General features: G+C 58.0%; 1 protein-coding gene across 3 annotated transcripts in view; it reads left to right on the top strand.

Moving 5' to 3' along the window:
• Nucleotides 1–20,285, top strand: part of LOC133361098 (uncharacterized) — a 39,717-nt gene that overhangs the window by 12,618 nt on the left and 6,814 nt on the right. For all 3 annotated transcript variants that reach the window (XM_061579922.1, XM_061579921.1, XM_061579920.1), the window contains 4 exons: nucleotides 12,699–12,954; nucleotides 13,084–13,203; nucleotides 13,879–14,059; nucleotides 15,743–15,833. In XM_061579922.1, the coding sequence (XP_061435906.1) occupies nucleotides 12,699–12,954; nucleotides 13,084–13,203; nucleotides 13,879–14,059; nucleotides 15,743–15,833 (648 nt within the window). The remainder of the gene's footprint in view (nucleotides 1–12,698; nucleotides 12,955–13,083; nucleotides 13,204–13,878; nucleotides 14,060–15,742; nucleotides 15,834–20,285) is intronic.

Here is a 20,285-nt window from a genome sequence, read left to right on the forward strand (position 1 = left end):
GCGCTGCCGGCCCGCTTCCTCGTGTAGCGTCCGCCGCCCGTGCAGGTGGTCCGTTAGCGGGCGAAGGGCCCACCGCCGTGGCCTCCGGTGGCCGAGGGGTCTCCGCTGGCCTTACTTGGGAGGGGCCTGGGGGCACACACACAGGGCGGACGTCGCCTCCGTCAACGAGACCCGGCCGGTCAGGCACGACGGATGCATCACCCGCCGGCCGCTCCGGGAGTGGGGGTGGGTCCCCCAGGCTAGATGGTACATAACGCTTGAGCCGGGACGGGTGCACAATCCACCGCTGGCGACCGAACCGAATCCGGATGCGCTGCGGTCGTCGGACCTCCACAGCCTCAACGGGGCCCTGCCAAGGGCGATGTAATTTGGGAAACGTGCCAATGGGATCCTGGGGGAAATGTAGCCATGCCTTTTGGCCCGCCACCCACAGGAGACCAGCTGCCTGGTGTTTGGGCAGGCACTCATTAGCCGCCTGCCGGCTGGCGGAATTTTCGGTAGCGGCCTGCCGTGCCTCGCGCAACCGGTCAAGTGCGACCTTCAAAGGGACCGGCACCGCCGACCCCTTCTTGGAAGACCCAACGTCCATCTGGACGTGCACTGGGGGTTCCGGTTCCCTACCGTACATCAAACAAAAAGGCAAAAATCCCACTGAGGCGTGAGGGGCCAACCGATATGCCTCCAAGACCCCCGGGACGAACAGGCCCCAGTCCGACTGGGACGTGTTCACGTGGTGGCATAGCATGGACCTGAGGGTGCGGTTCAACCGCTCTACCATCCCGTCTGACTGGGGGTGGTAGGCCGAGGTGCAGATGTTCTTGGTGCCCAGGAGTTCACACCACCTTGAGAAACCTAGACGAGAAATTCCACCCCTGGTCAGTTAACAATTGTTCCGGCGCACCCTTGTCCAACACGTACCCCTGGACGAACGCCTTGGTGATAGAGGAGGCCGACTGATTAACCAAAGGCCACGCCACAGGCCCACGTGTGAGGTACTCAACGCCCACCAAGAGGTATTTATGGCCCCGTTGGGATGCAGGGAATGGGCCCAAAATGTCAAACGCCACAAGCAAATTAACGCGAGAAACCCAGATGGACTGCAGCGGGGCCCGGTCCTGGACAACTGGGGCCTTTCTCTGCACACAGTCGTGGCAACCCTTGAAAATTAGCGCCACATCACCCTCTACACCCGGCCAGTAATAGTCCCGCTTAAGGGTCAATAAGGTCTTGTGGTAGCCAGGGTGCATAAACTTCTTGTGAATGGCTCGGGTTAATTTTCCACGCAGGCTAGTGGGCACAACCACACAGTAGCATCCCAACGCATGAAGAGACGGTCATGCACGGTGATCGCCGGGGCCGCCAACGAAGCTGAGCTCCGGGCCTTACGCCCAACACAGAGAGGAATCCTCCATCTGCAAGCTGGACCATAGCTCTCTGGGGAGTCCTAGGCCGACATCCGCAGGCAACGCCGCACCTGGAGGGGTGGCCGCCTTGGCCGAAGCGACCAACTGGGCCACTGGATAATCATCAGCAAATATTGTAGGGCCGCATGGTCGGTTCGGACCGTGAACCATCTGCCGTACAAGTAAGGCCTATATAACGGAACAAAACATTATGGGCAGCACTTCCCTCCGGGTGACACTATCGCTGCTCCGTCGGGGACCGAACACGACTTCCGTATGCCACCACCCTCTCAACCCCGTCGACCACCTGGGCCAGGACTGCTCCAATGCCCATGTCACTGGTATCGGTGTCGAAGGAATGGTTTAGAAAAATCCGGGTACCCCAAGGGCGGCGCATCTGCCAAGGCCGTGCGAAGCACCGCAAAAGCAGCGTCCTCCTCCGCGCCCCAGTGAAACCTTTGGCCTTTGGCGGAGAGTGCATGCAGCGGCTTCGCAATTGTCGCAAAATCGCGAACAAACCGACGATAGTACGATGTGAAGCCGACGAAGCTACACACCTCCGCGACAGATGTGGGAGTCGGCCACGTCCAGACACAAGTTGTTTTCTCCGCATTCAGTGGCGACACCTGACGTACTAACAATGTGTCCCAAATACTTCATCGATGGTTGTAGCAAATGGCATTTCTGGGGTTAAATTTAAAGTCCGCAGCACGCACTTTGACGAACACAGACTCAAGGCGTTGCAAGTGCTCGTCAAACTGTACGGCCAAAAACAATGACGTCGTCCACCAAGACCATCTCCTTGACGCTGGAAGGTGGCTGGGGCCGGATGAAGACCCATATTAAGCCGATTGAATTCGAACAACCCCTGGGGCGTGCGGAACGCTGTCTTGGGTCTAGAGGTCTCGTCCAGTTGCAACTGCCAGAAGCCGGAGAGCAAGTTTAGAGTCGAAAAGAACCGCCTTCCTGACGGCATTTACACACATACCTGGTCAACGAGAATTCGAATGGGCATTCTAGACGAAAAGTCGGTCCCCAAGAGGCATGGGAATGCCAAGGTCTTGGAGACCAAAATAGGCCCGGCCAACTCAATCTCGTCAACCCGAACCGATGCTATAACGTGGCCCAAGATGTCTAAATTGCCGCCGTTCGCGGCGACACAAACCCCATGAACCGGCCTTAATGGACCCACGCTGCGGGGTAGTAGCTCGAGGATGGCCTCCGAAATAATAGTGGCAGATGCACCCGTATCCACCAAAAAGTGAACTTCCACCCCTTGCACGCATCCCGCCACCGCTGAGGAGCCAGCAGCCACCGCCTCCATCCGGTGCACAAGCATGTCCAACCACCCAGCGGGTGACAACGATGGTGCACCCGACCCCTCAAGGACAACCCCATGACGATGGGCCCTAGCCCCACTAGATGCATGAGGTGAGGGGAGCGGCCGTGCGGGTGATACGTCGCGACTCGTCTGGGGTTTGGGGCCCGATGCTGACGAGGGACCGGGAGGGGCCGGAGGCAGCTTGTTGAAGGCTCCCGGGGCATTCTGGCAGCCCCGCTCAATGTGGCCCTGCTGGCCACAGCGGACGCAGGCCACAGTGGCAGCGTCCTGCGGATGGGAAGGTCCCGGCCGCCCCCGCTGCTCCGGACGGCGACCCGCATCCCTCCCGCGATGCTCAGGATTTGCCAGGGCTGCGAGGGTGTCCACTCCCTGAGAGACGGCTCTCCCCTCTGGTGCCGGGACCCCCGCGCCATCTAGGGCTGTTGGCGGAGGGAGAGGTGTGTCTGAATGTTCTCGGCCACCGCCAAGGACGTGATCTGGCGATCGTTGTTGATCGACAAAGCGATCCCCAGCTCCCGTGCCAGGTCAAGTAGCCGTTCCAGGGCCATCGAGTCCAGTGCTCTGCCCTCCAGGTCAGGGTATGCGGCCTGTGCCAGGCCAGGAGCGAACAGCGGAAGGCCAATGGCAGTTCCCCCTCCTCCCGCCGCCGTAGCGAGAACTTCAGGCACGCACTGGACGGTGGCTCGAAGACGTTGGCCATCTGAATATACGCCGCCAGAAGCGTAGACTTATCGACTGGTGGGATTGACTTGAAAGCCTGCAGCGCCCTCTCATCCAAACGGGTCGGAAGGGCCCGCAATGCCTCCTCCATGGGCCAGCCGACCGACATATACATCGCGTCGAACCGGTCCTGGAAGGCCAACCAGTCGCCCACCTTTGCGACTAACAGTGCGACGTGGGTGCAACCGGCGCAGTCCTTGGCCGTGCGGTGCGGCGAGGTGTCGAAGCCCCTGCGGCACCCGCGGGCCACCCCGCAGACGTGGCGATGGGCGGCTGCGTTGCGGCACTTGTAGGCCACACCGGAGACGCGGCGAGTGTGGGCTGCGTTGCGGCACTCGTAGGCCACAACGGAGACGCGGCAAGGTGCGGTGGCGTTGCGGCCCCCGTGGGCCACGCCGTAGACGCTTCGAGGTGTGGAGGCGTCACAGCGCCCGCGACCCACCTGTCTGCGGCGGTGTACGGAGCCGCGGTGGCGCCCGCTGCCCACCCCGCAGCCACGGCGAGGTACGAGGCCGCGGTATCGCCAGCAACCGGCCCAGCGCACACGGCGACGGCGGAGGCGCGGCGTCAGCGTGCGTGGCTGCGGCAGCCCCCGCGGCCCCTTCGGGCCACGCCGTAGGCGCGGCGGTATGATTCGGGGCTGCGGCGGCCCCTGCGGCCCACCCCGCCGGCGCGGCGAGGTGCAGAGCCGCGGTAGCAGTCACGGCAACCTCCGGCGGCGTGGCGATGTGCGGGGCCGCGGCGGCACCAACGGCGGCGGCGGCCGCTACCCAATCTGGCGGCGCGGAGAGGATGACATCCGCGGACGTACTTGGAGCCCCCCAGCGGGCGCTGCGTGGTCCGTGGTGCGGAGCAGCGTCATCGCCGGCGGCCAGATCCGCAGGTGCGACGCGCAATGGAACCGCGGCTGCGCCGGCGATGAAGAGCGGCGTCCATGGCACCGACTTGCGGCGTTGCAGCAACAATGGCCGCCGCTTGCGACGTCACAGCCGAAATGGCGGCCATTTGCGGCCCCTCGGCCAACATGGCCGCCGCTGACTGCGTCGCCATAAACATGGCGGCCATCTCCCGCGGCGCACCCAGTGTGGAAATGGCGCCGTACCTCGACCCCCTGCACGCGCCCCAGCACGGACGAAGACCCGGCAGCAGCGGCCACCATGCGATGCGCCAGGGCCCGCCACTGGCGAGTCCGTCTGGGCCAGCCAGTCGTCACAGCACCCGAGTCGGACCCCCCAGAGATGGGCCCGTGAAGATGGACCCTAACCCCGCGAGATGCCTGAGGTGAAGGGAGCGGCCGAACAATGGATGCGTCGTGACTTGTTTGGTGCCCGGGAGGTCCCGCCGCTGGAGGGACGTCTGCGGGAGGAGAGGCCTTGGTGTAGATCCCGTGGGCGTTGTTGCACCCCCTCTCGAAGTGGCCCAGCTGACCACAACGGAAGCAAGTCACCCATCCCCGGACTTGCGAATGGGAAGGAGCCGCTCACCCCGCCCCTGTCCGGCGAGCAGATCCGCCGACCCTGCGGCGATCGTAGGTCGCCGCTTCCCGGGCCGCCACCACATCCGCCGGTGCCGGAGCACCCGCGCACGCTGCCATCGCCGGAGGGCGCCGCAGCACCAGTTGAGTTTGAATGTTCTGGACGACGGCCAACGACGTAATTTTGGACTCTGCCGCGATGGACAAAGCGACTCCTAACTCCCCCGCGAGATCCAGCAGCCTGTCCAACGCCAGGGAGTCTATCACGGCCCCCTCCACGTCGGGGTATGCGGCCCGAGCCAGCGCAAGGAGGGAGCAGCGAAACGCGAGAGGCGACTCCCCCTTCTCCCGCCGGCGCGCCGTAAACTTGAGTCACGCCGCAGATAGTGGCTCATAAACCTCAGCCATCTGATCAAAGGCGGACTGCAGCGTGGACTTCAGCGCTGGTGGAATACCCAAGAAGGTCTGCAAGGCCCTAGCGTCCAAGCATGTGGGCAGCCCTAGTAGGGCCTCCTCCTCCGGCCAGCGCACATATTGGTAGGCCACCACGAAGCGGGCCTGGAAGTCCGCCCAGTCCCCACCCTTAGCCACAAACGGCGCGACAGGGAGTAGCCGACGCAGCCGCCCCATCGCCCTGGCCCGCGGGGAGCCCGCTGCGACATCCGCGGCGACGTATGGAGCGGCGGCGCTCATGGGCGCCGCCATGACGCTTTTTATGACTTGCGGCATCGTATAAACCATTGCTCCCGACTCCGGCAACGCATGAAAAATTGCGCCCGCCAGCGGCGTCGCAGAAAAAATGGTGGCGCCCTGCTTCAGCGCAGCCAGTGCGAAAATGGCGGGAGCCTGAGTTGCGGCGGGAGGCGCGGCGTCAGCCAAATCATGACAATCGCGCGTCCCCCCGCCCGCGACGTGTGCACGCTCCCACTACGCCAGCACGACGGTGAGCTGAGCCACCGACCGCTGGAGCAGCTCCAACTGGGCTGCCATGACGCGCCAGACGTCAGCTGGCGGCACCGCGGTTCCCCCGTCGCCGCCTCCTCCGGCTCCAGCCCGGGCCACCTGTCCGGGGCGCGTCTCGAACTCCGGGGTCTCCGCCAAGCCACCCACAGCTTCGTCCTCCCCCACCAGAGGTATGCCAGCCATGGTCTTCCGTTTCGCGCTGGATTTTACATTTCCGCTCGTACGGAAGCCAGTCGTGTAGGGGCTCTACGCCAACTCTTTATTTAAGGGCTTGCGCCTAACTCGGGGGAAGGGGTTAACACAGTTATTAACTAATCTCCCCAGGGGAAGGGTACTGGGAGTTCCCTACACCCTACCAGGCTATCGGGCTCTTCCCACAGCACTGACCGAGGGTTCATCCAACTCGGCCAGCCGGATAAAGCAGCCCTTTAGCCTGGCTCTCTACCCTCTATCCCGGAACCCCCTACTCCCCTAACACTCACTCCTCTGGCTCACCGCGAAGATCCCGTCTACATAACGGGTCTCCCCTCAAATACCCCGGGTGGCATGACGTCACTTTTCCTTGACGGCATTCCCCCCGAGGCGAGTGTGACCTGACGTCAGCACTCCACTCCTCAACACTAGTGCAGCACTAACCGGTTGTGTTGCAGAATAAACCCACTACTACGTTAACAATTATAGTGTGGTGTGTTGTTTATACTAGTGTAGTGACATAAGAAGGGAGGGGCTGCTGGGGGCTCTGGGACCCTGGGTGGGCCAGGCGCTTAAGCATCTTGGCACCAGGCGGTGGGTTCTCAGGCGGGTCAGACGCTTAAGCCTCTTGGCATCAGGCGTTAAGTTCCCAGGCGCTTAATCCCCTTGGCGCCGCCAAAGGGGGGGGCTGTGTGTGCTCTGTGGGATATCTGGGGGCGCACACGGCCCCACCCCTCGTTGGGGACTGGGCATAAAAGTGGAGCTCCCTGGACGATCAGGGCCAGTCGTAGCTCAAGACCCAAGACCCAAGACCAGCCATCGGAGGACCCTGGGATGCTGTGAGAGCCAGTGGTGGGACTCTGGAACTCCCGACTCTACGACCTTGTGAGGCGAGTTCCAGAGCGTAGCCAGAGTAGTGTATCTAGGCTGTGTACCTAGGCTGTGTACCTAGGCTGTAACAGAGTATCAGGACTGTTGGAGAGTTGGAGTGTTGAATCGTAACAAAGAAGTTACATCTACAAGTGTCTCCGGAACCCATTACATTTGGCGTCAGAAGTGGCAATGGAGACAAGAGGTAAGAGGTACCTTCAGTCCTGACGGCGATGTCGAGGAACAAGCAGCGATGGGGCGGCCAACGCCGGCCGACAGCGACGCTGCACCGCCGGCTGAACAGCTGTCTGCTCTGCCGACCGTCCCCTCTCGAGCGTCGGGAGCAGCGATGGAGGAGGCGCTGCTTCGCCTCACTGAGCTGCTCCACGCCACCGTCTCCATCCTGGACGACATGCGTCGCTCACAGGCGGAGACAGGAGGGAGAGAGGCGGCGCAGCGGCCCCGCCATTCCGCCGGCTCCAACACAAAGATGGCAGTCGTTCCCGGCACAAATATATCAGGGTGTGTCGTCACTTCTGCCGGGGGAGCAATGACCGCTGGGAGCGACGTCACTTCTGGGCTCAGCGCTGTCCAACTTAGCAACGCCGCGTCATCAGCGCTGCGTCCCTCACCGCCGGGTGACAGCTGTTTGCAACCTAGCAATGCCGCGTCATCAGCGCTGCGACCTTCACTGCCGGACGACAGCTGGCTTCAACCTAGCATACCGTGTCATCAGCGCTGCGACCGGACAGTGAGGGCACCATTCTTACTGTAACCGGCGCCGGGGCCGGCACATCGACCGACATGCTGGTCGCCGCCTTTGCTGCTCTGGCCAAAGGTTGGAGGTCGGGAGACCAGGCCCCTGACACTTCGTACATTTACGCGCTCCGGATTAATGATTTTTTTGTTGATATTTTCTTCGTTGTCGTCGGGGAGTCGTGACTGTTGTTGGGTAAACTGTGTGGAGCTTCGCTCGTGAGTGTTGTCAATGTATGTACGAAACTTTGCTTGTGATTGTTAACAATGTATGGTTTCATCTTCTTGGTTCTTTCGGTAAAGTCACGTAGAAGGGACTTTACGTGACTTTACCGAAAGAACCAAGAAGATGAATCCCTGCAGTCACGAAAGCTTTAAATCGAAATTTAATGTATGGTTTGTATTGAGCTGTGTTCGTGATTGTTAATGTATAGCTTGTGCTGTCATTGTTAACGATGTATATACTGTATGGGGCATTTATCTTGAGATGGTGACATGCTGCCAAGGATTTGGAATTGTCATGCTGGCTCTCAAATATCTTGGGGTGCAGATCCTGACCAGGATGGCCCAGCGGGTGTTGCGTGTCTAACACGAGAGTTGTTCTCCCGTCATGCTATGGCTGACGGCTTGACCTGACAGCCCGGAGATAGAGACACTTCGTGGCATGTCTAGCCTCGGGGGCTGTGTGCTCACATGGCTCGGAGAGTGTGGTCCCGTTATGCTATGGCTGACGGCTTGACCTGACAGCCCGGAGATTGAAACACTCCGTGGCATGTCTAGCCTAGTGGGCTGTGCACTCACAGGGCTCGGAGAGTGTGGTCCCGTCATGGAATAGCTGACGGCTTGACCTGACGGCCCGGAGGTTGAGACCCTCCGTGGTGCGTCTGGAGCAGTAGGCTCGCCCTGACGGCCCGGAGATTGAAACACTCCGAGGCGCATTGAAACAGTGGGCTGGAGATTCGTGGTGTTCAGGTGTAGTTGTCCCGTTACGTTGGGACTGTATCCCTCAGTTGTTAGGGTGCATGTTGTGCAGGGAGTGAACGATGGGTCGTCTCAGCTCGGTCGGTACAGCTATATGCTGCGATGCGAGTCTTGGAGAGAGATTGGGTCGTCTCAGCTCGGTCGGTACAGCTATATGCTGCGATGCGAGTCATGGAGAGAGATTGGGTCTCCGCTCGGTCGGTACAGCTATATGCTGCGATGCGAGTCTTGGAGAGAGATTGGGTCTCAGCTCGGTCGGTACAGCTATATGCTGCGATGCGAGTCTTGGAGAGAGACTGGGTTGAAGCCCCCCGATTTGGCCGACGCGTGCTACTGGTTGTGATGCCGCGTCGGAAAGGCGGTGGGGTGGTAACACAAAAATTCCCCCCCGATATGGCCGACGTGCGCAGTTTTAGGATGGAGGCGCCATGTTGGAAAGGCGGGGGGTGCTAACGGTTGACATGTAATGTCGGTGGTGGTCCTCATTGAGGGCTGCTGGGACGCAAGCACGGAATGCCTTTTGGAGATGCGGTTCGTGCGTGCGGCCACCATTTATGGACAGGAGCAGGCAGATTTATTTTGTTTGTGTCATGTCAATTTTATATATATATTTTAAAATGTAGATACTGGAGCAGCCCTGAAGTGCGACTTCTTTGCCCAGTACATGGGTCGGCCCTGAAGTACGACTTCTCGACCCGGGACGTAGACAGACGTCCGGATAAGTGTGTGTAGAGGGGTGATAGACATGTTGGTCTTCGCCTTCTCACCACCTGACGGATGGGAGGATGGCAGGGTGGTGTGGATCCCTGCCATCCATGCGGTGATTGTGTGATTTCGGTTCGATTACCGGTGTTGGTTGTGCATCCAACGCGTCGGAATCTGTATATTTGTTGTTGTTAATTCCCCGTTTTCTATGCGGATCCCGAGGAGGGCTAGGTGTGCCGCGGGTCGTTTGTTCACATGTCATTGCTTCACCTTTTTGTTGATTGATGCTTGTATATAGTGTAAAGTTGTACAGGTTGGTTATGGTATTTATGGTTGCTTTATTGTTCTCTTTTCTTTTCCTGTTGAGGCTCGCGTATTTTTTTTCTCTCTCTCCCTTTCATTAATTTAAACTTTCTAATTATTGACAGCCGGGACGGTTGGAGGCTACGTAGAGGGGGGTAATGTAGTGACATAAGAAGGGAGGGGCTGCTGGGGGCTCTGGGACCCTGGGTGGGCCAGGCGCTAAAGCCTCTTGGCACCAGGCGGTGGGTTCTCAGGCGGGTCAGACGCTTAAGCCTCTTGGCGTCAGGCGTTGAGTTCCCAGGCGCTTAATTCCCTTGGCGCCGCCAAAGGGGGGGGCTGTGTGTGCTCTGTGGGATATCTGGGGGCGCACACGGCCCCACCCCTCGTTGGGGACTGGGCATAAAAGCGGAGCTCCCTGGACGATCAGGGCCAGTCGTAGCTCAAGACCCAAGACCCAAGACCAGCCATCGGAGGACCCTGGGATGCTGTGAGAGCCAGTGGTGGGACTCTGGAACTCCCGACTCTACGACCTTGTGAGGCGAGTTCCAGAGCGTAGCCAGAGTAGTGTATCTAGGCTATGTACCTAGGCTGTGTACCTAGGCTGTAACAGAGTATCAGGACTGTTGGAGAGTTGGAGTGTTGAATCGTAATAAAGAAGTTACATCTACAAGTGTCTCCGGAACCCATTACACTAATATAGCACTAACCAGTTGTGTGTTGTAGAGTAAACCCACTACTGCGTTAACAATTATAGTGTGGTGTATTGTTTATACTAGTGAAGTATCGGAATGACGGCAGGAAACCTCTTGACGGGTAGCACACTTTTTATTAAACCTTGACTTGTCACGATACAACGTGTGGTCACTATTCCTCACACTACACACACTTCACTTGACACGTGTGGTCACTACCTTTCCCACTACACACTCCACTTGACACGTGTAGTTACTATGGCTCACGCTGCATGCTCACACTGCATGCTCACACTGCACTCCAGCCCCGTAACGTCCGTGGAGCCTCCAGGCCCACCCCAGCTTGGGCGTGGGTCACAACCTCTGGGTCCCGAGGGCCGGCCCTCACACGGACGTTCGGCCCCGGGTCCCAGGGTCCCGCCTCTGGGTCACACAGAGCCCCGGCCCTTACAAGGACAGCGGGACTAGGTGCCGCAGGGCCCTATCTCTTCCTCCTCCGTCTTCAGTCTTCGCTGGTCACCAACTCCCTTTGCGCCTGTGCGCACCACCTTATATAGCCCCCGCTCTCGGGAGACGGAGCGTATGCGGACCTCGACGTGAGCATCCCCCTTAGTTGACCAATCCCCGCGCGCTTGCCCCAGGATCCCATCGCTGTCAGCGCACGTCACCGATACCCAGCCAATCACTGCGTCATAACCCCCGACCCCACGCTGACCCCTGATCCTTCACCGTCAGCGCGCGTCACCAACACACACAGCCAATCACTACGCGCTGGCACACAATCTCTACCCCAGCGCGTATCACCACTACACTAGTACAGCACTAACCAGTTGTGTGTTGCAGAGTAAACCCAGTACTCGAATTGGTCGATAATATTGGTCGCGATAGCGTTACGTGTTCAATTGTTTCAACAAATCCGCATTTAGAATCGACGTCGTGCGGATTACGACTTTTCGGCTGCTGCTTTGCATTTCCACGTTGTCATGATGATGATAAGCTGCCAGTTTGTTGAGCTGCTATCGTTTGTGAATGTTAGGTTGAGGGCTTCTAAAAAAGAAGCTGCACAGAGCAGTAGGACTTTACCTGGTAAAATATCCCGAGAGCGGGGGCTATATTATTTATAAATGTGTCGTAACCCTCCACCACCCCACACGGCCAATCAGTAAAAAATGTCATGTTGACAAAAGACAAATAGTTCACTATTTATACGAGTGAGGCACGCCGACTGAGACCGAGCATGGGAGAAGATTACCCACAATCCTGCAGCGAGAGAGAGAGAAGAACCATCGGCTCAGTTGTGATCACGTGACGCTCGGCAGACAAAGCGTCTACATACTACTCGTATTGCAAGACCTCGCTCATTTATCAAGTACATTTTTTTTTATTTGCTCGTCTTGCAGACCAAGTTACTCGCAATCCAAGGTTTTACTGTCCTTTTATAGAACGGAGGTAGAAGAGGCAAAACTCCACGCAGAAATGCTCCCTGATCGGGAATTGAATCCTGGTCCCTTCTGGGTGAGTGGGGATCGCTCAAAGACAAAGATCCCCCTGTATAGCCTTAACAGACTATTGGGGCAAGTGCTCCTAGCAAGCACCTATGAAGAACGGCACGGGACATGAGGGGGTGGGTGACCAGCGCCACGCTAGGGGCCACCTTTGTCTCTCCAGTGGTGACGTTTACTACACACCATACCAGGTACTCATTTGAGGCTGAGTTGACCTAGAGGAGGCCCAGGATCGGTTCAGATAATCGTCACTGGTGTTGGCCGTAAGCGGGAATCGAACTCGGGTGGCCGAGTTCGTAGCGCAGCGTGCTAACCACTGCACAAACACTCCCCACATCACTACCACCACCACCCCAATCTTCGCCATCACCATTGTCACCATCACCAGTGCCATCACTACCACCACTGCCACCATCGCCACCATTGCCACCATCACGACCACCACTGCCACCGCAACGCCACGCACACACGGACACACAGACACACCGCCACACGCACACACGGACATACTGTCACACACACGGACATTCTGTTACACACACACATACAGCAACAACCGCCATTCACCACTAAGTGGCGGTGACGTCACCACGACGCTTGTGCCAGGCCATGTGCACCTTGAGGCCACGTGAGGTGTCGAACGCCCGCTGGCAGGAGCTCACGGGGCAGACCCAGGTGCCACGGGTCGACTGACTGAGATGACCGAGATGACTGGCTGATGCACCACCTGTGCCCCCTATTGTGCCGACACACACGCTGTCACACACGCGGACACACCGCCACCACCGCCAGGTGCGCAAGTGGGCTCTGCTGACGGCGCGTGAAATGGGGCGCATCAGCCGGGACGACTACTACGACCTGGCGGAGGTGATCGGCTGCCTACTGCGCGTGGTCGACATCAACCCGTTCATCAACCCCGACCTCTACAGCGCCGCCCTGGAGGCCGCCGCCGAAGTAGACGGCGGCGGCGGCGGAAACTCGTCGCTGGCGCTGATGCTGCTGCCGCGCCATCTCTTCGACCCGACCAACCACAAGAGCTACTGGCTGGGTAACGTCTCACCCCGCTGCCCACCGCGCAGAGGGGGCCACGGCAGTTTTGTGGCACCCATGGTGTTGTTGTTGTTCTCTACCCAAGTGTTGCTGCTGTTGGCCTAAGGTGTGTTGTTGTTGTTTCCAGGTGTGTGCATGTTGCTGAGTCTCCTGGAGGAGCAGGCCATGGAGAGTTTGCTGCTGGGAGTGGACCGCAAGGCCGACCTGGTGCAGGCCATCATGCACACGCTAGAAATGTCTCCCACCGGTGAGACGACTTCACTACATGCTGGAATTCTCTCTCTCTCATGTCTGTGTGTGTGTTTGTGTGTCTGTGTGTGTGTCTGTCCGTGTGTCTGTCTGTGTTTCTGTCTGTCTGTGTTTCTGTGTGTCTGTCTGTCCGTGTGTCTGTCTGTGTTTCTGTCTGTCTGTGTCTTTGCATCTGGGAGCCGGGCATGGTGCTGGGAAACCCACCTTACCCTCAAGTGCCGTGCCGGCCTTCAAAGGCGCTGCTGCTAACTCCTCCGTGCCTCCGTGTTAGGAGGTGTTTTGAGTTGTCTTGAACTCCGTTTGGGGGCTTGGTGAACTCGCGTCGTCCCAAGGTTTACAAGAGCGCACCGGTCCAGGGTTGTGCTTGGGCGTGTGGCTTCAAGCGACGACGAGCGGCGTTGTGGAGGAGCTTGCTCACGACCCTGCTGCTGCTGCTGTTGCTGCTGTTGCTGCTGTCACTGCTGTTAATGCTGCTGTTGTTGTTGCTGTTGCTGCTGCTGTTGCTTCTGCTGCTGTTGCTGCTGCTGTTGCTGCTGCTGTTGCTGCTGCTGTTGCTCCCGCTGCTGCTGCTGCTGTTGCTCCCGCTGCTGCTGCTGTTGCTCCCGCTGCTGCTGCTGTTGCTGCTGCTGCTGCTGCTGCTGTTGTCGCCACCACGGCCACCGCGGATGTGAAGATGGTACTGCGAGCAACATCAGCGCGTTCTGGCCGGCGCTGCAGTGCCTCATGCTGTTGCTCGACCGGCTGGGCTCCAAGGTGTGGGGCGGCCACTCCATGGACCCCATCCAGGTGTTCCACAAAGTCACCTCTAGCGCCAGCTACCAGCACGAGGTGGACGCCGTGCGCCTGGCACACTGGTAAAGAAAACAACAACCAGGACAACAACAACAATAACCGGCATGACGGTCTTGATGCTGAGAGCATGTGGAGTTTGTGTTCTACCCCTGTTCTGCAGAGAGAGTGAGTGGAGTTTGTGTGATCTACCGCTGTTCTGCAGAGTGAGTGAGTGGAGTTTGTGTGTTCTACCCCTGTTATACAGAGTGAGTGAGTGGAGTTTGTGTGTTCTACCGCTGTTCTACAGAGTGAGTGGAGTTTGTGTGATCTACTCCTGTTCTACAGAGAGAGTGAGTGGAGTTTGTGTGTTCTACCCCTGTTCTACAGAGTGAGTGAGTGGAGTTTGTGTGTTCTACCGCTGTTCTACAGAGTGAGTGGAGTTTGTGTGATCTACTCCTGTTCTACAGGAGAGTGAGTGGAGTTTATGTGTTCTACCCCTGTTATACAGAGTGAGTGAGTGGAGTTTGTGTGTTCTACCGCTGTTCTGCAGAGTGAGTGAGTGGAGTTTGTGTGTTCTACCGCTGTTCTGCAGAGTGAGTGAGTGGAGTTTGTGTGTTCTACCCCTGTTATACAGAGTGAGTGGAGTTTGTGTGTTCTACCCCTGTTATACAGAGTGAGTGGAGTTTGTGTGTTCTACTCCTGTTCTGCAGAGAGAGTGAGTGGAGTTTGTGTGTTCTACCCCTGTTCTACAGAGTGAGTGAGTGGAGTTTGTGTGTTCTACCCCTGTTATACAGAGTGAGTGGAGTTTGTGTGTTCTACTCCTGTTCTACAGAGAGAGTGAGTGGAGTTTGTGTGTTCTACCCCTGTTCTGCAGAGTGAGTGAGTGGAGTTTGTGTGTTCTACCCCTGTTATACAGAGTGAGTGGAGTTTGTGTGTTCTACTCCTGTTCTGCAGAGAGAGTGAGTGGAGTTTGTGTGTTCTACCCCTGTTCTGCAGAGTGAGTGAGTGGAGTTTGTGTGTTCTACCCCTGTTCTACAGAGTGAGTGAGTGGAGTTTGTGTGTTCTACCCCTGTTCTACAGAGTGAGTGAGTGGAATTTGTGTGTTCTACCCCTGTTTTGCAGAGTGAGTGATTGGAGTTTGTGTGTTCTACCCCTGTTCTACAGAGTGAGTGAGTGGAGTTTGCGTGTTCTACCCCTGTTCTACAGAGTGAGTGGAGTTTGTGTGTTCTACCCCTGTTCTACAGAGTGAGTGAGTGGAGTTTGTGTGATCTACCCCTGTTCTACAGAGTGAGTGAGTGGAGTTTGTGTGTTCTAGCCCTGTTCTACAGAGTGAGTGGAGTTTGTGTGTTCTACCCCTGTTCTACAGAGTGAGTGAGTGGAGTTTGTGTGTTCTATGGTTCCACTTTATGTGCTCGTGTGACGAGGGCGACCTCATGTTGCAGATGCTGCATCTCGCTAATGATGTTACTTTGCTGTGCAGAATTCCACTGAGCTGCCATTGAACGTTGTCTCCTACATTGTGCGCAACAACGCTCAGTGATTGCTCCGTGTTCACGAGGTCCCCGTGTCGAGTGTTCACGTCGTCGTCGTCGATTAATATTCCGTTGTTCAATTTAACGCGTAGACTTTCGCGACCAATATCATCCATAATGCAGGTTTTTTTTTTCCTTGGCTTTGATCGCGTCACTTATATATATTTACGAGATCTAGCCCAAAAAACTGTATTATGGATTTCTGTTGTTCGTCTCCCCCCCTCCCCCCCTTAGCCAAAGAAAGATAAAACACAACCCGGGCGATGACGACGGGTTGTCGTGCAGTCAGATTGTTTACCAGTCCGACATCATGTTCCGCACAAAGGTACGTGTGTCTGCGTGCGTACGCAACGTGCTCTGAACCTTTTTATTCACACCGTACGCAGCCAACCGTGGCTTATCGGAGGTGTGGGGGGGAAGGGCAATACAACTCTACAGAAAAAAGCAGTTCTAAAGAAATGAGTTGTCAATTTAGTATGGTGGTGTAGTGTATAGTGCAGTGTGTGTAGTGTCGTGTGTATGTGTAGTGGTGGTGTTGACGTGCGCCGACAGTGATGGATCACGGGGCGCGGGGTTGGGCACGCGATGTGGGCGTGGTATGGACGCGCGCGCCGGTGGTAAGGCGCGCTGACACAAGGTGGGAAAAGAGGATCGTAGCCAGCGCGCAGTGATTGGTCAAATAGGATGGGTGCTCTCAGCGACGTCCGCAGGAGGTGCATAAAGGGGGACGCGCGAGAGCACTCGAGGTTGTTGTTAACCAGTTGAAGACCGAAGACGGAGTGGAGGAGGTAGTGGCCCGAGACCCCTAGTCCCGCCGTCCTTGTCAGGACCGGGGCCCTGTGTGGCTCGGAGCCGAGACTGGGGGACCCGTAGTCCGACGCCCGTGTGGGTCGGGACGGTGGTACCCAGAGCCGAGACGGACACCCCGGCCGGGTGTGTTCCGGAAGGCTACGGGGCGTAAGAGCCCGTGTCAATGTAGCTGAGTGGGTGTTAGTCACCCGAGTAGCTAAGTGGGTGTTAGTCACCCGTGTAGCTGAGTGGGTGTTAGTCACCCGAGTAGCTAAGTGGGTGTTAGTCACCCGTGTAGCTGAGTGGGTGTTAGTCACTCGAGTAGCTGAGTGGGTGTTAGTCACCCGTGTAACTAAGTGGGTGTTAGTCACCCGTGTAACTATAAGTTGGTGAAATAAAAGAGTGTGCTACCCGTGAAGTCGTCTCCCGCCGAGTTACTACTTTACAACTGGCGTCAGAAGTAAACCTGTCTTCAAGAAGAATGGACACAAGGAAGACTACCCGTACCCACGAGCAAGATCGGGGAGACGACGGCGTACCGGAGACACCAACCTCGGGAGGAGAGGACGAGGAGTTGCCGCCGATGCAGCACTTCGCGGCGATGGCCGATGCTCCGCTTGCCTCCGACACCAGCCTACAGGACGCACACTCCCGCCTGGCGGAGTTGCTGCTCGCCGCCGCTGCGATTTTGGCGGAAATCTCCGTTCCAGCGGGCGGAGGGACGGCTGCGGGGTTGGAGGAGGGAGCGCGGCTGGAGGGATCCCGCCAGAAGGCGCTTCGCGCCAAAAGTTTTGAAGTTGGCGCCATTTTTGAGGGTCCGCCACCAATTGGCGGGAAGCGCGGACACCACGTGGCCAGAGATCTCCACACAGCGCAGCCCGCGTCATCGGCGCGCGCAGGAGCTCTCCATTATGCGCCTGCAGACGGAGACGACATTTTCTGCAACCACAGCGGCGCGCGGGAAAATCGTTCCGACGACGACGACCGAGTCCTCCAGCAACGATTGCCCGCGCTATCGGCGTTCAAGGCAGACGGGGGCGACTGGGGAGCCTTCCAGCGAAGGTTCCTCGCACATCAAGAAATGTCGGGGTGGTCCGACACCACTGCCCTGCGCGCGCTGCCAGCGATGCTCGACGACGACGCGCTTGCAGCCTTCACATCTGCCCCGAGGTCGTCCCGCTCAACGCTCCAGGCCGCGCTACACCTGATGGCTAAGGTGTTCGGGCCACCCTCGACCTGTCACCACCATTTCTACGATCGGCCAAAGGTGGTTGGAGAAACAACGCTCGCCTATCGCACGGCGCTGCTCGCCCTGGCGGACTCAGCTTTTCCCCGCATGGGCAAGGAGGGGAAGGACGCCATGGTGACGGAGCAGCTGCTGGCGTTGGCTCACGACTTGGGAGTTCCCATCAATACGGCGGACGAAATGGACATCTGCTTCCTGGGGATTGCCACAAGTATTCACGCTTACGAAGTCCTCAAGCGCAAGCCGACGGTCGTCTGCGCATCGGCGGGGAACGGGGCACCGGCCGCCACGGTCATCGGACCTCAGCCTGCTGTGGCTCGGGAGGAGGCCTTCGCCGTTTCGAGACCGGGGGAGTGGAGAACGGGAGGTCGTTCGCCCACACGTTCATCCCGCAAGCTGGAGCAACCGAAACCTACGACGTCCCTCGTCGTCTGCTACAACTGCGGCCTTCGGGGCCACGTCGCGTCCGGGTGCCGGGCCCCGCGTCAGCGCAACACGGGACCACGTCCGGACGACGACCAGGGCCACAAGACATCCCAGCTGAACCCGGCAAGTCGCGGCACCTCACACGTTCGGTCCACATACACGGCACGTTCGGGTCGCCGCTTAGCGGTGGGGGGACCGCGTATGGACACCGGGGGTTCGGTTCGGCGAGAGGGGTCCGTACATGGCCCGAAAGCAGTCGAATGGTCCGAATTGGCCCACAGGACATTGGCTGCGTCGGCCGGGTCGTCCGTGGTAACGGGGTTTATTGACGGGGTTGAGGTCCGGGTGCTTGTGGACACGGGTGCGTCGGCCACTATCATTTCGGACCTTATTTATAACATTCTTCCCGTCCAATGTCGACCCCTTCTGCCGGTGGACGTACCATTTTACGCGGCGAACGGGGGATCCTTGGGAATCATCGGCCAGATTCGGGCGACTATTTGTATTGGCGATATAAAATTGGCGGGTCCTATTTTTGTATCATCATCGCTGGCCGTTCTTTGTTTACTAGGCATGGACTTTGTCTAAAATGCCCATCAAAATTCTCATAGATCAGGCCTGCATTGAGCTTCCATCGGGACGGCGGGTTGCGTTTTTGACGAGTCCTACTAAGATACGCACGGTTTGTGCGACGGTGCAGGCGCTGGCAACCCAGACTGTACGGGTGCCCCCGGGATCGCAAATGTTGGTACCCCTTCGGTTGAGAAAACCCCTCGGGGTAGATGCGGGGGCACAGGGAGTTCTGCTGGGGCCGTCTAACAGAGCTAAAGGGGGCCTCGACTTAGCGGTGGCCCAGACCATGGTGAGGGGGGACAGTGAGCCGTTCGTTATGGTCCTGAATACGGGGTCGCGGCCGGCCGTGATTACGCAGGGAACGGTGCTGGCTCGCGCCGCGCCGCTACCCGTCGAGGAACAGCTCGTTGCTCACGCCGATTCGATACGCATCCTCAAAGTGAGGAGGGGACAGAGTGGTTGGACTCGTTGTGTGCCGGGTCCAGTAACTTGTCCAGTGTGCAGTTGGGTGCATTGAGGGGCTTGCTACTCGAGTTCGCTGACGTGTTTAGCAGGCACAAGTACGATATTGGCTGCACAGACCTGTTGCGCCACCACATAGTTACTGGGGATGCGGCCCCTATTCGACAGAATCCCTTCCGGTTCAGTCCAGCCGAGAAGGAGCATGTGCAGTCGGCGGTTAATGACATGTTGGCGGCCGACATCATTTCGCCCTCTTCCAGTCCGTGGGGTGCTCCTATCGTCCTGGTTAAAAAACAGGACGGGTCCTTGCGGTTCTGTGTCGATTTCCGCCGCCTAAACAAAATCTCAATGGCCGATGCGTATCCGCTCCCCAGGATGGATGAGTCGCTGGATGCCTTGGCGGGAGCACAGTTTTTTTCGACGCTCGATTTGCTTTCGGGATTTTGGCAATTGCCCCTCGATGACGAATCGAAACCAAAAACCGCTTTCCGGACACCGGGAGGCCTATTTGAATTCAACCGATTGTCCATGGGCTTACATTCCGCTCCCTCCACGTTCCAGAGGCTCATGGAATTGGTTTTGTCAGGCCTCCAATGGGACACCTGTTTGATTTACCTCGATGATATCATCGTTTTCAGCCGGACTTTTGAGGAGCACCTCCAGCGACTGAGAGCGGTGTTCCTCAGGATGCGTTCCGCTAAGCTTAAATTTAAACCGGCTAAATGTTTTCTGCTTCGGGAATCGGTCAGGTATTTGGGCTATATCGTTAGTCGTTCAGGGATCTCGACAGACCCTGCTAAGACGCACTGCGTCAGCTCATGGCCAACGCCAACCTCTGTCACTGAAGTCCGCAGCTTCATAGGATTCTCCTCCTATTACCGTCGTTTTGTCAAGCAGTTTGCCACCATAGCCAGGCCCCTGCACGCTTTGACGGCTAAAGGGGTGCGGTTTCACTGGGGGCCGGAAGAGGAGGCCGCGTTCTGCTCCCTTCGTGACGCCTTGGTGCAGGCTCCCCCCTTGTGTTACCCCGATTTCACGCAACCGTTTGTGCTCGACACGGATGCCAGTAACACGGGTATCGGGGGAGTGCTCTCACAGGTGGTCGGGGGGGTCGAATGGGTGGTCGCCTACGGTAGCAGGGTTCTGTCCCCCGCGGAACAACGCTACTGCGTGACACGTCGTGAATTGCTGGCGATTGTGTTTTTTATACAGCAATTCAGGCCGTATCTTTACGGCCGTCATTTTACGGTTCGCACGGACCATGCGGCTCTCCAATACGCT

Source organism: Lethenteron reissneri, chromosome 71 (assembly GCF_015708825.2).
Source record: "Lethenteron reissneri isolate LAM-NWPU_2019-01 chromosome 71, ASM1570882v1, whole genome shotgun sequence".
Taxonomy (NCBI): domain Eukaryota; kingdom Metazoa; phylum Chordata; class Hyperoartia; order Petromyzontiformes; family Petromyzontidae; genus Lethenteron; species Lethenteron reissneri.